Consider the following 19,504-nt stretch of genomic DNA (forward strand, 5'->3'; position numbering starts at 1 on the left):
TAATAATCATTAGACATTTGTTCATGATGTTTCTTTCTTCCTGTGGTTTATATTCTCTATTTCTTTATTTCTGTTGATCTTATTATGTGACACAAATGTAACGAAAGTCGGTGAAAAGAAACAACACAACCCAAAATTCCAAAAATATACCAGTTGGGCTGTGTATGGATTTTGCTTCCCATTAATAAATAAAATCCCATTTGAGTTCCATGGCATCATTATTTGTCTAATAGGTGGTTGTAGCATTAACAATTAACAACATTTGAAAAGCCTCAATAGATTTGATTGCGCACCTAAATAAATAGTTGTGTTAGATTATGTTTGCGAAGCTGTTTTCACTCAATTACTATTATTTCCGAGCTCTTTTTCTTGGTAGTTTTGGGAGATATGTCTTAAAGAAAACTCAAGCCAAATGTCAATGTGATTCGAATTTATATTTTTATGTATCAAACTTTAAAATTAATGTTTGAGCATTATTGATTGAAGCAGTTTGAGATTTTTAACACTACCTCACTCCACGAAAAGTAAATTTTTTTAATTAGCACTGTCCATAAATATTAATACTCCATTCGTCCCAGTTTAGGAGTGTCATTCACTTTTCTGCACCCGTTTTATAAAATGAGGAGTAATATAGTTAAAGTTGAAAAATGGTAAAGTAAGAGATAGAATAATGTTGAAAAGAAATGGTAAAGTTATAAGAGGAGTCTCAACGCTATTTTCTTTCTTACTTTACCATTTTTTCACTTTAACTATTTATTATCATTTTTATAAAATAGGTGCAGAAAAGTGACTGGACTCATAGAGTGGGACAGATGGAGTTTATCTACTGTATTTTTGATAGGTTTCTCTCTCAAATGATTTAGTCATATTTTCCACTAGCAACAACTCTGCCATTTTCTCTCTCTCTCTCTCATTATATATATATATATATGTCTTTTATTTTAAAAATCTTGTCATCAATTATGTTGTTTAAATTATGCAGCTCGAACTCGAGTTCATGTTTGAGTTTGCATAATATCTCATCTTACATCAATAATGCTCCATCCGTTCATAAAAAATAGTTTCATTTATGGATGATATGAGTTTTAATAAAAAAAAATGGTAAAGTAAGAGAGAGTGAGAACAAAAGTGGGTAAAATAAAATAAATAGGTAAAAAAAAGTAGGTAAAATATGAGAGAGTAGATAAAAAGTGGAAAAAGTATGAAAGAAAATAGTAAAATAAGACTATTTTTCGTAGATAAAGAGAATATAACTATATAAAACTCACTCACTAATCTAGAAGCAAAGATATTTCAAACTTTTAGTGTCAACTCTACCTTTCGATTCAATTGAAAGTTTCCACTTACAAAAATTTGAAAGGAAATTCTCTCTCAATAATTTTTTTTGATGACCTAACGGTAAATCATTATTGTAAATTAGCCTTTTCTACTACCAGTTGGTTTAGCAGCCGTTGCTCTTGGAAAATAGAATTTTGTTTAAAAAATATACGTATAAATTAATTTATCTTGATACCTTTCTTGTTAAGAGATTAATTACTGACAAAGAAATGTTTTAAGTGACCTTGATAAGGAGTACATAACATAATTTGTAGATATCTTGATATACTTAAAGTGGTTTCTCTAAACTCTCAATTTTGATGAATTAAAAATGCACTTTGTATCGCTGTTTGAATTAAATCAATGAGATGGAAGTTAAACGCTAGGCTAGCTAATGAAACCCTATTAAAATTAGACCTCATTTAAAGAAACAAATTAATGCAGAAATAAAATATCTTAAATGATAATCACTTCATCCAAAAAAACAGAGAAGGTCGTAAATGACATGAATTTTAATGCAAAATTAGTAAAGTATGAGAGATGGAAAAAAAAGTGATGAAAGTGGTGTTAGTGATTATAGAGTCCATATTTAGATTGATGTGTATGGTTAGCATTGGCTTAAAACTTTTAATATTTAGAATTAATCTAATTATGGTGGGCAGTCCAAAATGATAGGAGTAAATTTCATGGACGGAGAGAGTATAATTTGCATACCTTAATTAAAGAACTTGAAAAATAATAATTAATCATGTAAATTAATCTATCTCAATGAGTAAGTGTAACGTAGATGTAAATGAAGTGATGTTAAGATAATTGCTGTTGATAAAATGCCGATCATTTAAATTAGAACAATTACTAACTTGTTTAATATTTTATTCTGTAAAATAAGTTTGTACAATATGTGAAATCGAGGATAATTCAAATGTTGAAATTTGAAACACTCGTTGGATTGGAAATATGCAAGTTTCCTTCTACATTTTTTATACTCCTACTACATATTTTAAAATTAAAACTTTAGACTTCTTGTCTAGAAAGAGAGTTATTGAAACTTCAAAAATCAATTGCATTTATGAACTGTAGGATTCAGAAAATGTTATTATCATTTATCATCAATGATTGTTGAGAAACATCACAAAGTCTTTTATGTGGGCCACCTAATATTGATAATTTTTTGTGGAGTAATATCACCGTAATTTTCACACAATCAATTGATGCATGCATTGAGACCCTAACAAAGTCATTTCGTTTGATATTAATGGTGATTGAATTTCAACAAAATGTTGCTACGTCCAAACTATTTCAATCTATTGATAGAAGAATTAATGAGTTACCACTTAAAAAGTTGTACAAATATGAAGAAAAAGAGGATTGCTATTTACGTAACTAACAACAAACAGGACTATTTCACTCTTGAATTGTACGTAGGTCTTTCTTATATTCCTAATAAAAGGCAATTCACATGTGAACCTATACTATATATATTGATAGAGATTCCCTCTTGTTTTATTACAAAAATATATGGTATTAGCTAAATCTACAAGCCTCTTAACTATGCTTTGTCCTCATGTACAAAACAAGATGGAGTACTAGCCAACTACCAAACACAACTAGAACACAATCACCAAAGGTAGAGAACAATCCCCAATTAATTACCACACAAATGATGACAATAGAAGCAAAATGAAGGTCAAATTTGAATCCTTCGACAAGTGGTATTGGTTATCCGGCTACTTCTTGGCCAGCTTCTAATTTTGATCAACTCATCACATAGTTCTCCTGGTAGAAAAGGAAATTATGTGCACCACCAAGTCTCTAAAAAATGAGTCTTCTTTCCACATCCCAATTTTGGAAGAATCCTTTATTTCTAAATCACCATATGGACCATGAATCACAATAGAACATGGATATCACATCTTATATCAAATTTGTAGAAAAGTGTGTCCATCCAAGTGAGAAAACAGAAGGCGGGTGTTTAGGCAAGTAAGCGAGATTCTATTGTTTACATCAAAAATACCACAAGCTACTTTAGAAAGCGAGATTCTATTGTTTACATCAAAAATACCACAAGCTACTTTAGAACATACGCCTGAAAATGATATGGTCGACACTTTCTTGCTCCTTGCAAATGACAAAGATAATTTGTAATTCAAGGGAATCCAAATCTAAAATGTCCGTCCTTAGTGTTGAGTCTGCCTTGTGACTTGTGAGAAAATACAAATAAAAAATTGGGTACACAGTGGGGTAACATTTCTCCACTTCAGTCTTCCATTTAGAGATTGGTTATCATCCTTCTCTCATGATATGATTAACCTGCTAAAAGAAACCAGTAACAGAGAATGTACTTGATTTATCAAAATGCCAAATTCTCACATTATTCTCACTCTAAAAGTGTTATCTACAACAAGTAAAGACTCTCCAAAATTTTTTCCTCCAAGACAAAGAAGTTCCTTCTCGAGGTAAATTTTCAAATTCATCTACTCCCGTCCTGCTTTAGCAGTCTCATTGACTTTTCTGCCCTCTTTTTGTAAAAATGATAAAAAATAGTTAAAGAGGAGAAATGGTAAATTGAGAGAGAATAATATAGAGAAGAGTCTTATCTACATTATTGTCTTTCTTAATTTATCATTTCTCCACTTTAACTATTTTTTATCATTTTTACAAAATGAGGGCAGAAAAGTGAATGAGACTGCTAAAGCGGGACGGAGGGAGTATTATTATTGTTATTATTATTCCAAGAGCCCATGTCATCAATAAAGTCGTCCTGCTATGTGCAGTATAAATCATGAATAACCATAGGAAAATGGTACTCACTCTGTTCCAAAAAAGTTGAGTCGTATTCCTTTTTAGTCCGTCTCAATAAAGTTGAGTCATTTCCTTTTTTATCACTCTTTTTTTTCTCCATCATTTACTTTACTCTCTCTTATCTTTCCCAACTTTTTCATCTCTCCTATTTATTTAATATAAATTCTTAACCTCCGTGCCTAAAAGTTTTGTCTCAATTTTTATGGGACGGAGGAAGTATTAACGTTGTTATCTCATGACCAAATAGCAAACCAAAATCTATATAAGATGGAAAATAATGGAAAGCTTCAACTAGGGTATGCCACCTTTAGTAAAACTATCTTACAATATTGCGTCAATGGTCACTAAGGTAAAATCACTAACATTTCGTCGAATATAACTTATACTACTCACATATTTTTTTTAATTTGAATGACAATTCACAAAGTTTTAATTTCTCTGATTCTTTTCCAAGACAACTTATTATCAAATGTTTTGTTTTTTATATTGGTTGGTCACCATATGCCTCATATAAGTTTTCCTCTCTTATTTTAGGAATTGCATTCATTTGATTCATATTTCATTTCAGAAAAAAGAAAGAGTAACATCAAGAATGAAGATACACCCTAGCTATTTAGGATTATAAATGGAACTATAGTAGCTAGCTTTTCGAAATCAAGATGTGACTTCTTTCATCTAAAAATTAGAAAAAGATGTAAAGATTACCTAAAAAAACTTGAGGACCCGTTTGAATAACACAAACAATAACACTTTAATAATTGATACCAATTGATGAAAGATTGAAAGTAAAGTAAATATTCTCCCTCTTCTTGCAAGAGAGACGTTTCTATATAAGACGGTAACTACAAACGGATACTATCATACCACTGTATTAATGAGGTAATACTTAATGGGAATATTCAGAGATATTATATAACAATATTTTGATTTTTATTTTAAAAGCCAACACACTTTTTTATTACTACAAGATAGGCATATTGGCAACCAAAAATCTGCAAGAAATTAATCAAAACAACGTCGTTTAATTGACTATTTTTATCCAAGTATTTGATTCAAGAAAATATGATTATCTTCAATAATCTAAATAAGTAGCGATCACTTTTAATCAATATTTTCATCCCACCATTTTATTGCCTTCATTATAATTTATCACATTTTATTTTATCTTCCTGCGAAGGAGATGCATATCATGCTACTTTGACAATAATAGTTTTTTATTGCACACATGCATGAAATGTAGTACTAATTTGAAACAAACTAGATCCTTAATCAGTGGCGACAAATGTCACATAATATAATACTACAAATATACAAATCATTTAATATGCCAACTACAAAATAAAAACACATGACCGTTAGCGTGAAACGGCATGGGTTCGACTCAAGTGGTCCTACTCCCACAGACATGACTCATGCACCGTTAGATAATTGGTTAACCTATAGTTTTCGGTGCGAATTCTTGACAATAATCAATATTTCCTCTCATTGAAATAGGCTAATTGAATATGACATGAGATTTAATGCGTAATTTAAAAGTAAAAGAAAAGAAGAAAAAATAGTTGAAATAGTAAAGTGGATGGTGAAACCCATAAATGCTAGTAAAAGAGATGGGGAAAAAGTTTTCATAAACGGAAATAGATTATTTCTATGGACGGACTGAAAGAGTATTTAATTCGTTGACTAGTTAGATCTCACATTACTTTTTACTTCATCTCTTACCATTCCTTAGTTTTTTACCCGCAAAACCAATCCAGTGCCCAACGGTCCGCTAAGTTGATAATACTCCTTTTTAGCGGTTTTTGTTAAACGGACATAACTTTCTTTACAAAGCTCTGATTGAGGCGTTCAAGAATTAAGATACACATATGAAAGTTTTTTCAGAATAAAAGGATGGTGACCTTAAAAGAGTGATTGAAACTCAGTAATTTTCCATTATTTCCTTCAAAACTCATCAACTTGTCAAAATAATCAATTGACGGAGATTCAATTAAAACTATACTTCATCACAACATACGAAGTTTATTCAGTCACCATTTGGATTGAGGAAGTGTTTTTAAAGCTATTTTGAATCGTAAAATCTCTTTTTACCTAATATATGTTCCGATCATACATTATCATAACGAGATCTTGAAACACTGTATAAAGAGAATGATTAAGCTGGGAAGTGGAACTACTGTAAGGCCGAAGACCAATTTATAGAGTTTTCTCGACATTAATCACAGCCCGACAACGAATTGATCAATCCCACTCGACCCCACCTAAATTCGTCCCTAATACAATATACCTCTTTGCTAAATGTGTAATTAAGACAAAATTGAGATAAATGAGGTATCATAAAAAAAAATAACACTAGCTCATTGCCACTTAAAATTTGGAATCCATTGGACTTGTGGCCTCCCTAGAAAAAGTGCTATTCAATAAATAAAGTTATAAAACAAATAAAGGTCAGATATATGCAGTTGACTACATTGTGGTTTATACATTTCGAGGTTAGCATACAAGTTAGTCAGCTAATTATTATATTATGTACTGTATAATGTTTGAATTATACTACATTTTTATGATCTGGATACTTTAATAAATTATTACTCCAGTATTGCATTTTTATTCAGCTTGGGATTCTATTTTTTACCCCTTTCCTAAATTTTCTATTTTCCTCTTCGGGAATATAAATTATCGAAAATATCATCATTTGATATTCCCTATTTTATTCAGCTGCAACGAACTACATATTCCCGTGACGCCCAAAGTCATGGGCGTCAATTTTTCCCTTTTTTTTTATGTATAATATGTAGAGTAAACTGCATGAAATACCCCTAATAATTGCGGTTGTTGCATCAGTGATCCATAACAAAAAAAAATAGTATCACATGAGTCTAATCACAAATCAAGTTTTTTCGGACCAAAATGCCATTAGGCCCTTCAAGGGCATTCTCGTCACTTACTCATACTGCTCTGACTCCGCCTCTGCATGGCACTGCAACATGCACTGTAGCTGCTGACACATTAGTCATGATATGACACAAAATGTCATATCTTACATCCTCTGCATGACACTACAACATGCACTGTAGTTGCTAACACATTTGTGTGGTTGCATTGTGTGTTATTTCATATAATAAGTAATACTTCATTCGTGATTTATGTGTACAGTTTGGAAAGGTACAATATTGGAACTACGCATAGTTCTGGGTTTAGGGACTCATTTGTGACTAATGTTCTGTTAGTTGATAGTCTGATAACTGATATTCAATTGATTTTCATCTGAAAATTGAAAATTTAATCAAATGTAATCAACATTTTCATTTGTTACAATAGTTTAAAAATGACAATGCATAACAACAAGATTGCGAATTTAAACTTTCGGGACAATGATATTATTTTTGCAATCTTGAACGACAACACTTCACACTCGTCAGTTTTCATGGACAATTGTAACTTCAATGCTTCACACTCCTCAGTTTTCATGCGCAATTTCTCTTCAAGAACACCTTCAATCAACGATTTGGCTTTAAGCTAAGATTCGAATTGGTCTCGTTCAAGTTTCACTCTTTGAAAATAGTTGTCTTGGTTAGGGGAAAGACCTGCATCAACCCATCGAAAAAACTTGCAATCATCTTCCTGCTAAATACTTTGTCATTAGACTTCCAGCCAAAAAAATTCATATAAAAATATAACATAATACATGATTTTAACCTTCCATATTGGGCATCGACAGTAACGTCTACCCGGGTTAGTAGCCGTCCTAGATATCACAAGCTCAGCCTCAAGGTCATGATTACAGTTCACAATTTCGGGACGAGGCCAATTCTAATTGAAGCTTGAACAGAAAGATTGAGAGAAGAGAAGAAGAAGAAGAAGAAGAAGAAGAAGAAGAAGAAGACATTGCAACCGGACCTGAATTGAATTCAAAAATACACAATTTAAATCAGGAATGAATACAATTTAGAACCGCAAGTGCAAAATTCATATAAATCATAAGCTTACAAAAAATATCAAATTCGTATTTCTCTCTCAACTCAAATCCCCAAAATTTTGCATACGGCGGTAACCTTAAAACCATAATAAATCGAGTTGCCCAACTTGCCAAAAGTCAAACCAAATTTGCCAAAATTAATATGACTTATGTGTAGGTAAAAAATTCTTATTTATCTCTCAAATGAAATCCCCAAAAATTCTCATAACACGGTAACCCTAAACCCCTAATTCGCGTTGCCAGTCGAAATGCCTAAAGGGGAAATCTCATACGTTACATGATACAAAAACTCAAAAGAAGCACATCACACTTACTCCAGTTAGGGATGGGATGCGTGGGGCTGAGAAGACGATGAAAGAAGAAGAAAAAGAAATGGAAGAGAAGAAGTGAGATTAAGTGAAATCAAAAGAGAGAGAGAAAATATATTCTAGCCTACTAATCATTCGAAAGTGGAAACAAAATCTGCATAATTTGACAAGTCACTTCCATGTAGTGTAGAAGTGACAGAGTAGGGGACAGGTTTGGGAGGGTTATGAGACTAATTTGCCCTTCCAGCCATTTGGGCATTTTGGTCCGAAAAGTGGCTAAAATTACCTGGTGGTTTGTAATTGTATGAAATGTTAAACCTGTATGGTGCTATTTTTTTTTGTTATGGGTCACTGGTGCAACAACTGCAAATGTTAGGGGTATTTCATGCAGTTCACTCTAATATGTATGCATCCAATTAAAAAGCTGGCATGGAACTCATTAACAAAATAAATAATCAAATTTCAAAAATTACCCTCCATCACGATTAATTGTCACTTTTTTCCATTTCAGTCCATCCCTTAATAATTGTCACACTTTATTTTTACCATAAATGGTAAGTAAGTATCGCATTCCACTAACTCACTTTACTCACATTTTATTATAAACTAATATAAAAAAGTGAGTCATACATTCCATTAATTTTTTCAACCAACTTTTCTTCATATTTTCTAAAACTCGTGTCCGATCAAAGAGTGACAATTAATCAGGAATGGAGTGAGTATTTCTTCGATGTAAAATTGGTTTTAATAGCACATAATTATATTATCTATATAATCATGATGTTATAAAGTTAGCAGTTAATAATGTGTTGTTTAAAATTCGTACCGTTACACTCAGCTGTCAGCTGTGTGTACTGTGTCTCTCTCTCTCTCTCTCTCACACACACACACATACACACACACACACACACTTAAAACAGCATCGATTTTTAAAAATGAAACACACAGTAGTGCACCTTCTCTCTCACGCACAGAGACAATCACAAGAATCCGACGACAGAATATTTGAATGCAGAAGAAAACGCAGAGAAGATTAAATCTCCATCTTCTCTCATTTCTCTTCAGCTCTCTAAAAACGAGAAAATCTCTCAAAAATCTCAGGATCAATCAATCGATTGCACCTGCCATAGTCTTCCACGGCGTTTACGCGAAATCACCGGCCGTCGATTCGACGCCGGGAGATGGCCACTTCGCTTCCGGACACATTCGCTCCTCCTCGATTCCTGATTTACTTCCGCAATCGCATTGCCTGCGAGGATCCTCCCCGATTCGATTGAGGATTCTTCAATTTTTTTAGTCGGAAATGGCGATGAAGGGCGGTTGGTGGCTGGAGAAATTAAGGAGGGCGGTTCGGACGGCGTATTTCGTGGTGGTGATGGTGGCGTCTCTTCTGGCGGTGTCTCTGCCGCTGGTGGTGTCCGTTTGCGATGCCGTTCTGCCTTGTTTGCTGATTCCGAGCTTCACGTGCATCGGATGTGTTGGTTTGAAGGAGCATTTGCGGAGATATGCGTTTCGGAGCTCGCTTGTGGATATTCCTGTTGTTTCCATCGTCAGATCTCTCATCATCCTATGTAAGTTTGCTCTTTCTGCTTTTCAATTATTGTGTTGACTGGTTATTGGTTGAGTGAAGCATGGATTATTGAGGATACGTGAAATTGCATTCCAAACGGACTTCGATTTTCCCTAAACCTCATTCGCAAGCGAAGAATTAGTAAATGATGTGATTATTGTTAATAGAATTTCAGTATTAGATCTGATTGCTTTTCCATTGTTGCTCGGTAGTTATTGTATTTAGTTTTGCACTAATATCACATTTTGTGGGGAATAGTTTCAGTTATTGTATTTCCTTTCTTGTCATGAAAGCAAGAGGTTAACTTTTTTTTCACTTGTTTGTTATTGGATGGACCTTTTACCTGGATTGAATTGAATTGATTGGTTGTATGCTATAGGCAAGTGATATTCTACAAATACTGTAAACTGAATCTACAACCGAATTTTTGTATAATATTAAAGTGAGCTATACATTTGCTGTTTTGAAGACTGGACTTCTTAACTTTAATATGGTTTTTGGATTTGTTGTGTGACGACAGGTGCATATTCTATTTGCGATTTACAGGCATTGTCGCACGGGTCCTATCTAGGCACTGTAACGTTCACTTCGTTAATTTCGATACTGCTTCTTTCCTTCAAGGCCTGTGTTTTCACTATCAATTCTCAATTTGAGCAAGAATCTTCAACCTATCTTTCAAGAAAGAGGCTCCATTTGAAGAAGTCCTGGGGAATGCCTGTCTTATTTCTCTCTTCTGTAGTCTTTGCTCTGGGGCACATTGTTGTTGCCTATCATACAAGCTGCAAAGCTAGGAGGAAGCTTATGTTCCACCGTGGTGATTTAGAAGCAGTAAGTACATCAATAAATTTATGTTTACTTTGTAACCTTCTTATTGTGTTATTCTACTGTCCAAGGTATATTCTAAGTGACCTAGTCTCTGGTTGATCTATGTTTCAACCCGTTCTGTTGAAAGCTTGAGCTGGAAAATAATAGCTTATATTGTCCAATACACTAAAATTCGTAAATTATGGTTTCTATGAAAGTTGCATTTGCTTTACTTGACTTCATCTAATCCATCACCTAAATCCTGATCATCAGGTCCTTTCTTGCAAAATGGTTTTCTCCACATATCAGAAGGTCCCGCGCTCTCCCATACCATCGGCAGGGAAATCTTTCAGAGGTGATGTTGAAACAAAAAGAAAAGCACCAGCATTGGTCCGTGATAAGGGGCAACTTCCAGTGAGTGTACTTGCTGACGTAGACAGCCTATTCATTACTTGTCAAGGGTTGATTGTTCATTACAAGCTAAGCCTGCCAGCATCTCCTTCCCGATCCTTGTCCTCAGCAACCTCTTTTCATTTTTCTCCGCATAGTACACCACCAAAAAGCCATCTTAATTTTCAAAAGAGCGCCAGCAATACATTTCATACCAGTAACTCCGCTCTCTATACACCACTACTGGCCAGCTCTCCACCTTCCCCAACATCTGAAAATGTGCCTATTTTGTGCTTAAATGAAAATTGTGCAGAGGACCTGAGCATACAGGATTCTCCACAAATGGAACAAGAAATAACAACAAATGACCAATTTGGCATTGTTTTGGTTCATGGGTTTGGAGGAGGAGTTTTCTCATGGAGAAAGGTAATAGGCCCTCTTGCCAGGAATATTGGATGTACAGTAGCTGCTTTTGACAGACCTGGATGGGGCTTGACATCAAGGCCACAGAAAAAGGACTGGGTGGAAAATCCATTAACCAATCCTTTCAAGATTGACAATCAGGTTGGTGATTGCTGTTATGCTTATGTATTACGCTTTAATGTCTATATCAGATACTCTAGTCTGTTACCACTTAAAATATTTTGTCAGGCCTGATGTCTCCTATTTTTACTGTCATATCTTGTGTTACTAAAGAGATGGGTATTATTCTAATATTGTGTAGCCTGATGTCTCCAATTTTTACTGTCATATCTTGTGTTACTAAAGAGATGGGTATTATTCTAACATTGTTACACGAATCATCTAAACATACATAGTGGATAACGAAGACATGTATTGTGAAACTTTCATCTGCCTATATTGACTTTTAGCATCTTTTACATAAATGGTGCATCTTTTATGTCTTCAAACAGGATGTTTATATCGTACTGTTAGCATTATTTCAGCAGTTCAGTTTTGTTTTTCAGGCTGACCTGCTTATCTCTTTTTGCTTGGAAATGGGGTTCTCCTCAGTTGTGATTGTCGGACACGATGATGGAGGACTTCTTGCATTGAAGGCTGCACAAAAGGTTCAGTCGGATAATACCTTGAAGGTGAGTTGGCTGCTTCTACAAACCTTATTAAATGTGTTGTACTAATTGTTTACTCCTACATATTAATGTTATAAAGGGATTCTGTTTAGGAAAAAAGAGAGTAGTTTCAGGCCTGCTTTTGCATGCTAAGTGTAAGCAAAAGACCTTTTGTTTTAGCATCAGAAAAGTTTCAATTAAGTAGATATAGTCTGTTGGTTATCTTAAGAGATGATTACTAGAGTGCATGTAATCTAACAATATACCAATATGGAGGGAGGATGTTTGATTTTGGTCCAACTGATTTCTAACATCAAATTTATTTTTCTATGCCATGCTTCACAGCTTGATATAAAGGGGGTTGTGCTAGTAAATGTAAGCCTGTCGAGAGAATTGGTTCCAGCCTTTGCCAGAATACTTCTACGCACTTCACTTGGAAAAAAACACTTGGTGCGGCCTCTTCTTCGGACAGAAATTACCCAAGTGGTGAATCGACGTGCTTGGTATGATGAAGCCAAGTTAACATCTGACGTTTTGAGTCTTTACAAGGTAAGCTTCCTCCATCGTCCCAAAGATGCTATCTACCTGCCTTGACTCAAATTTGTGTTTCATTATATATGCTGGCCTAGTAAACTTCACTACCAAAGTCCAACAATTCGTTGTTCGCAACTATATCAGGCTCCATTGCACGTAGAAGGTTGGGACGAGGCACTTCATGAAATCGGGAAATTATCAAATGAAACAGTCTTATCCCCAAATGACACCACTTTGTTGCTGAAAGCTGTTGCGAATATTCCAGTCTTAGTTATAGCTGGGGCAGAAAACGCACTTGTCCCACTAAAATCTGCTCAAACTATGGCTTCCAAACTTGTAGATTCTGTAAGTTATCTTCTTCTCATTTTTCCATGCACAGATTAATATTTTCCACCTAAAATGAGATTTATAACTTAATTAGCATATCTAATGTGGCAGAGACTGGTTGCAATATCTGGTTGTGGCCACCTTCCACACGAGGAATGCCCCAAGGCGCTGCTTGCGGCAATCTCACCCTTCGTTTCTAGGCTTCTAGTCAGAGTAGAGTCGGATAGCAGCAAATAAGGTTGATTGCATTAGCTAGCAGTATATTATTTCCCTTGTAAATTATTCCCTCAAGAGGAGATATTAGATCAATTTGATCTCTTCTTTTGAGTGACTTTTTTGATGCCGTTCCTTCAATGAGAGTACTTCAATTGCTCCTTTTTTTGTATAATGAAATGTGAGTAACAATTCAGAACAGTGTGAGAAACCCATTTACCTAAAACAAAAATAATAAATGTGACTTTAAATTATGAATAGCCCAAAATGGAAAAATGAGACATTATTTTGTAGAGGAAAGGGACTAATAAAAGGGCTGGGTCTTTAAATACTACAAAGAAAAGCAGAAACTAAAAGATGAAGACAAAAAGTGGACTTGTATAGTAAGCAGATGATTCAAAGAGAGTAAAATGAGAATTCAATCACAATTTACTCTCAAGACAAAAAGGATAAAAAAGCTTTGTTTATTGCAAAAGATCAAGCATCGAACTTTTTACGCCCCTTTGCTGCGGGTCAGGCCAAAAACTACAACACACACACAAGGAAAACATGTAATCTCAACCTAGTCAGCCTCCGATTCCTTCTGGGTACTACTTGGCTTATAGTTCACATCATTTGTGTCGTGGTCAGCAATCTGGACGTTTTCGATTTGGTGAGTGACTTGATCCACGTCTTTGAAACTTGGCCTGTGTGTAGCGGCAGCACCAGATGTTTCCTCCTCGGAGTTGTTCAGGGGAGCAGTCTGCCATATCCTAATAGTTCCATCTTCAGATCCAGAGGCGTAAGATTCGCCACCCGGTGAGAAACGCACACAGTGCACTGGACCATGGTGCCCTTTGTTGCACCCTGGATATTGCAATCAAGAATATTATCATCAGAACAAATAGATGGAAATGTATCTTGCTACCCTCAACCACCAAGCACAGGGAGGGGATCATAATTGCCAAAATAAGAAAAGAATCAAAAGCAAAAAGTATCTGCTGAGATATGCACAAATTGCACTGAACTTACCAATTTCAACGCCTGTGTGGAAATCAAACATGTGAACCCACATGTCTTCTCCACCAGCAATGAACTTGTTGCCATACTTTGGCTCCATTGAAGCTGATTCTACGATGCAAGGCATTTCATAACTCTTTACCAATCCAAAGCTGTTAAAAGAAGTGTCCAGCATTATTGAATCAATAAAATATAACTACCATGACAACCAGGCAAATGCTGTCAATAAATAAAATTACACAAACAAACAAAACGTACTGATTTGCATCCCAAAACTTTACACTTGTTCCATCAGCAGTTGTTATATAGCGGCCATCTTGACTCACTTCAGCACTGGTTACAGAAGCCTTGGTGTCGAGAGTCCGAACAATTGTGCCAGTTCTCACATCCCATAACCTGTGAGCAATAGCTTTCACATGTTAGATACTATAAGTAGTGAGACCAGATATCATCCAAGATAAAAAATACACACAGGATAGCTCAACAACATGAAAAAGCCAGAAACAGCAAAAAATTACTTGGACACCATCACATACCTCACGCCACCCATATCAGTACAGGAACCTAAGATAGTTTGGTCGCTATGAAGCCAAGAAAGAGTCCTGACAGAACCTGGAGACTTTTCAATCTCCCTAGGAGAAGCATCGGGCCTATTTAGATCAAATATGCGGAGAACTTTTTCCATTCCCCCAGTTAAAAGTAAGTGGGTATCCTGCAAATTGATAAAACAATTTCAGCCCACACTGCAGAATAGTATTAGATAACGTAAGTATCTTCTAACATATGTTTCAGCCATTATGTCATACGGACAGCTGTGACAGAGGTCTGGATCCAGTTGTGGCATTGAAACCCTCAGAATGTCACATTGAAACCCTCAGAATGTTAATTGTTAATTATGGGTACGGGTACGGGTCCGAGAAACAATGCCTAAATTTGATGCTCCGGAATGGATTATCATGGTGAAAAAGTAATGTAACAAACTTGGGCCAACTCACCAACATGGGAGGTTTTCCACATAATGATATTTTGCTAAAGTTTAGAGGTTATGTCACGTGATTTTTAATAAGCATATTACACAATACACATTGTTTATATGTATAAGTAGTTATGTACCCCTGTATCCATATCCTGGTTCTGGATATATTTTGACTTATGCACACATGAAACATATAAGCTCCGTGATTCCACAATTGTTACTCGGGGAATTCACAACAGTATGGTCCTATTAGTAAATTGTAAACCAGCCAAATATCTATCCAGAGAAAACAGAAGCAAGAGAACTGTTCCAGCATTTGGAACATGCAAATGGATTACATCATTATGGATTGGATTAGTGTTTCAGATGAGTTTAATTCTCATCTCTTCAACCTATTGATTTAAAGATTAAAAAAACTGAGATATCTACCAACTTAAAAACTTCTCTGTTGTGAGACACATGACAATTCAATATTATTTTCACAAATGATATAAGAAAAACAGTATCATTAGAAGAAAAGGGCCAATTAAGGAGCACCTCTGAGAAAGCACAAGCACGGGCAATGTGTTTATGCTCAAACGAATGCAGTTCATCACCAGTTAATGCATCCCATAATTTCCTGCAATCAATAACAGAATCAGGTGCAAAATTCTCTATTTTCTCATTGTTGAAACTTTGACATCGTGTATTAACATATAGTACAAATTCCAATTGAATTATCAGAAAGGAAACAACAAAAGCATCGATTCTTACGCTGAAAAATCAGCAGATGCAGAGGCAGCGCGCATGGCTTGTTTATCCAGGCAACAACTCCATACTGCACCTTTATGCCCTTGAAAGGTCCCAATCCAGTCTCCTGTTTCTCCATTTCTCAACATTGGTGTAGAGTCTGAAAAGTGTGTGGAATGTGGGTTATTTTTTCATGAGACCATCATTGAACATATTTTAATTCATTAGAAGTCTTGGCCTCAAATAAATCTCAAGTATATAATTTTCTTTTAGATGATGCAAGAATTCCACATAAATTTAACAGGCCCTGACGGATGAAAATAAATGGATAACACCATAACAGATCAAAATACCATTTCTGCAACAACTAATCAAATCAACAAACATATGCTTCATGAAGTTTAGTACATTTGAACAGAGAAAAATTCCAAAACAGAAATTATAGACCCTACATTCCCAATTCTACAAATTTCTACTAGTACTACATCAGAGACTCGTATACATGTCTCATTGATACACTTCAAGTGAATGAGTCCCCTTAAACTTTAAGAGATATACTTTCAATATACATATCGTGATTCATGCAACAACCTAGTGGGTCAAGATTCAAGAAATAAGTAATTTTAAGAACCTAGTGGGTCAAGAGTCAAGAAATAAGTAATTTCAACAAAAGTTCGATCCGACAAAGGGAAGAAACAAAAGGATTCAGTCCAGATGTGATCTTATTCTCATCTTTCAGATTGCTACTTGCTAAAAGCATTTTCCACATAAAGACATTAGGATCAATTTCGACAAGGAAAACTAGCATTATTGAATATTCTGATCATACAAACTGATAAATTCACACATAATTAATCAGTATGACCTAGCAAATAAAGAAGCACCATAATCAAACAACATATATGATCGAACGGTATGCGTAGTTACCCTTGCTTGCACTAACAAGAAAGAATCCATCAGGCGTTACTGGACTGTAGAACAAATCAACAACAGGTCGTGAATGGCCATGGCAGACCAATGGAGCTACAACCTTCTTCTTATCCATTCTTCAAAATCCCTTCAATAACTTTTTTGTTTTTTCCACAATGTACGATAAAAAATACGAACAGCAAATGAACAATACTCCCCCGATCACAGTTCCAGGCACCACATTCAATCGTAAATTTGCGACAATTGACACCAAAAAAATACGCCCAATTGCCTAAGTGACTTCCTTTTATATCTCGATTCGAAGCAAAACTCCTCAAACCGGAAACATATGTAAAGACAAAACTAGTATGTATCGCTGTATGTATATGCAGTGGCGGCAATGAAGAACACAGGTGCGAAACCCTAATCTGTGATCGGTTCAATTTGTGCGCCGGATCCACACCTCCTAACCCTAGATGGATAAAATTTATTGGTTAATTTTGGTAAAAATTAGAAAAACTACAGAAATAATTACTAGTAAGGAAATGGAAACAATTCCATGGGAGCAAAACTGGGCTATAGGGCTAGGCGCAAGAATGATAGATATGCCCTAGTTTATTTATACGCAATTTCCCCAAATTCACCGTTTTTCGCTCTCCTCTTTCTTTCTTGTTTTTCGTGTCACCTCATTTTTCATCAGAGGACCTCATCTTTCTACAAATTCAACAATTGACCTTCATCACATTAAGATTTTTTTATTATTTATTTGTGAAGAAATCTCAATGGAAATTCAACAAAAGTTCCATGAAGTAGTACAAACATTCCAATATGCAAACTTTATAAAGGTAATGCATGTTCTTGAGGATTCCATTGAAAACGTTATATGTTCTTCATGACACAATTTCAAATTTGTTTATATTTATGATCATTATTTTTGGAATTATTTGTCATGATTAATTTAGAATTTGAGATGTATTTTGTGAGTGTGTGATTACTTTTGAGGTGTAATGTTTGCGAAAACATATGAGTCTTAAGCACGTTATAGTGTCAACATAATGTCTAGTCATGTTTAATGTATTGATGATTGAGGTTAACTAGCTCTGATTTTATTTTTTCCACACGTTAGAATTTTATAAATTTCTTCAGTTATTTTAATATTTATTAGTATTTTTTAGTTAATTAGAATAAGTAGATGGAATTTATTTGACCAATATTAATTGATTTTGATTTTATTTTCTTCTTTATTGCAGTATAAATTGAAATAGTCTATTGGAGTGCATTCTTTTTGTCACGTATGCGCTCGTAAGTGAGGGATGGATGGTTTAATTTAATGTAAATAACATATAGATGCATTACCTTACTGTAATCACCATATTGTACAACTTACCGAAAATTCGGTGTGAAAATAAAATCATAGCTTTATCTTACTAAAATTTTCGTCACACCGAAGTACAGTATACCAAATTTTCAATATGATGAATTTCAATGCCGAAATTGTACCTCATTTTCGGTATACCTTACTTTTGTGATACAATTGACATTCAACATCAATGAAAATTGAATATTTTAATTTTTAAAATATAATTTAGATTTTATAATCTAAAAATATCAGTAGTGCTACAAATTGTTTTACACTGTCGATTCGTTTTATCGGTTCTTTTAGAAGTAGGATTAGGGTGGGTCGGTATAGTATATTACACCGAAAATGTTATACAGCATATTATATCGAAACTTGTTGTGCGGGAAAATAAATATCTATATCGTATCGAAATTTTTGGTAACACCAAAATTTAGTATAGTATGATAAACTTTTGATATCGTTATTGCAGTATATCGTATGGTATACTAAAACACGGTATGCCATACCATAATACCTCTGTTCATGTCGATATTACTCCTTCCGTCCCATTCAAGATGATCACCTTTCTTTTTTTTATTTATCCCAATCAAGATGGTCGCTTTCAAATTTTGGAAATAACCTCCTCTCTCCTCTTCCTTCATTAAAATATTCAACTTCTTTTTTCCTCTCTACTTTCTTCCACCTAGGGGTGGCAAATCGTGCGTGTTGTGTCGTTATCGTGTCGACACGATAACAACAAACACGAACACGACCCGTTAAGAAAACTCCAAACACGAACACGACCCGCTACCCTCAGACACGAACACGATACGAACCCATTAACGACACGAACCACTTCGGGTCAACACGACACGATAACAACACATATACGACACAACACGATAACAACACTATAATAATAATATTATAATATATTAATATTATTTCTAATACGAAAATTTTAATTTTAGTTTTAAATTTTTAAAATTTTAAAATTTTAAAATAAATAAAAATAAAAATAATATTATATATACTTAAGGTGTAACACGAACACGGCACGAAATAATATTATAGTATACTTAACGTGTAGCACGAACACGACACGAAATTTTCGTGTCCTTATCGTGTCGACACGATAAGGACACAAACCCAATAAGCTTTGACACATACCCATTAATTTCGTGCGGGTTCGTGTCGTGCCAAAAATTGTCAGCCCTACTTCCACCTAACAACACTTCCTA

At 34.6% G+C, this 19,504-nt stretch overlaps 2 protein-coding genes across 2 annotated transcripts; one reads left to right on the top strand and one right to left on the bottom strand.

Annotated features, from left to right (window-relative positions):
* Positions 1 to 9,236: 9,236 nt before the first annotated feature.
* Positions 9,237 to 13,473, top strand: LOC125213125. Its single transcript, XM_048113492.1, has 7 exons — positions 9,237 to 9,974; positions 10,494 to 10,801; positions 11,051 to 11,731; positions 12,136 to 12,261; positions 12,583 to 12,786; positions 12,916 to 13,116; positions 13,210 to 13,473. Exons 1-7 carry the CDS (start codon positions 9,707 to 9,709, stop codon positions 13,333 to 13,335), a joined length of 1,914 nt encoding a protein of 637 aa, XP_047969449.1. The 5' UTR covers positions 9,237 to 9,706; the 3' UTR covers positions 13,336 to 13,473.
* A 196-nt stretch (positions 13,474 to 13,669) lies between these two features.
* LOC125213126 (serine-threonine kinase receptor-associated protein-like) lies at positions 13,670 to 17,577 on the bottom strand. The gene is made up of 7 exons (XM_048113493.1): positions 16,943 to 17,577; positions 16,040 to 16,175; positions 15,824 to 15,905; positions 14,847 to 15,022; positions 14,569 to 14,706; positions 14,323 to 14,462; positions 13,670 to 14,157 (listed from the first exon to the last, which is right to left on the bottom strand). Exons 1-7 carry the CDS (start codon positions 17,058 to 17,060, stop codon positions 13,874 to 13,876), a joined length of 1,074 nt encoding a protein of 357 aa, XP_047969450.1. The 5' UTR covers positions 17,061 to 17,577; the 3' UTR covers positions 13,670 to 13,873.
* Positions 17,578 to 19,504: the final 1,927 nt, after the last annotated feature.

The sequence above is a fragment of the Salvia hispanica genome, chromosome 3, assembly GCF_023119035.1.
Source record: "Salvia hispanica cultivar TCC Black 2014 chromosome 3, UniMelb_Shisp_WGS_1.0, whole genome shotgun sequence".
In the NCBI taxonomy this organism is placed as follows: domain Eukaryota; kingdom Viridiplantae; phylum Streptophyta; class Magnoliopsida; order Lamiales; family Lamiaceae; genus Salvia; species Salvia hispanica.

What these genes read in the sequence shown, in the direction of transcription:
- LOC125213125 (XM_048113492.1), top strand. Translation starts at nt 9,707, where the DNA reads ATGGCGATGAAGGGCGGTTGGTGGCTGGAGAAATTAAGGAGGGCGGTT. An exon ending in CAGATCTCTCATCATCCTAT is followed by an intron (nt 9,975 to 10,493) that starts GTAAGTTTGCTC and finishes GTGTGACGACAG; the next exon opens with GTGCATATTCTATTTGCGAT. An exon ending in CTTTCAAGATTGACAATCAG is followed by an intron (nt 11,732 to 12,135) that starts GTTGGTGATTGC and finishes TTTGTTTTTCAG; the next exon opens with GCTGACCTGCTTATCTCTTT.
- LOC125213126 (XM_048113493.1), bottom strand. Translation starts at nt 17,060, where the DNA reads ATGGATAAGAAGAAGGTTGTAGCTCCATTGGTCTGCCATGGCCATTCA. An exon ending in AAGTTTTGGGATGCAAATCA is followed by an intron (nt 14,463 to 14,568) that starts GTACGTTTTGTT and finishes TTCTTTTAACAG; the next exon opens with CTTTGGATTGGTAAAGAGTT. An exon ending in CCACACAGGCGTTGAAATTG is followed by an intron (nt 14,158 to 14,322) that starts GTAAGTTCAGTG and finishes TGCAATATCCAG; the next exon opens with GGTGCAACAAAGGGCACCAT.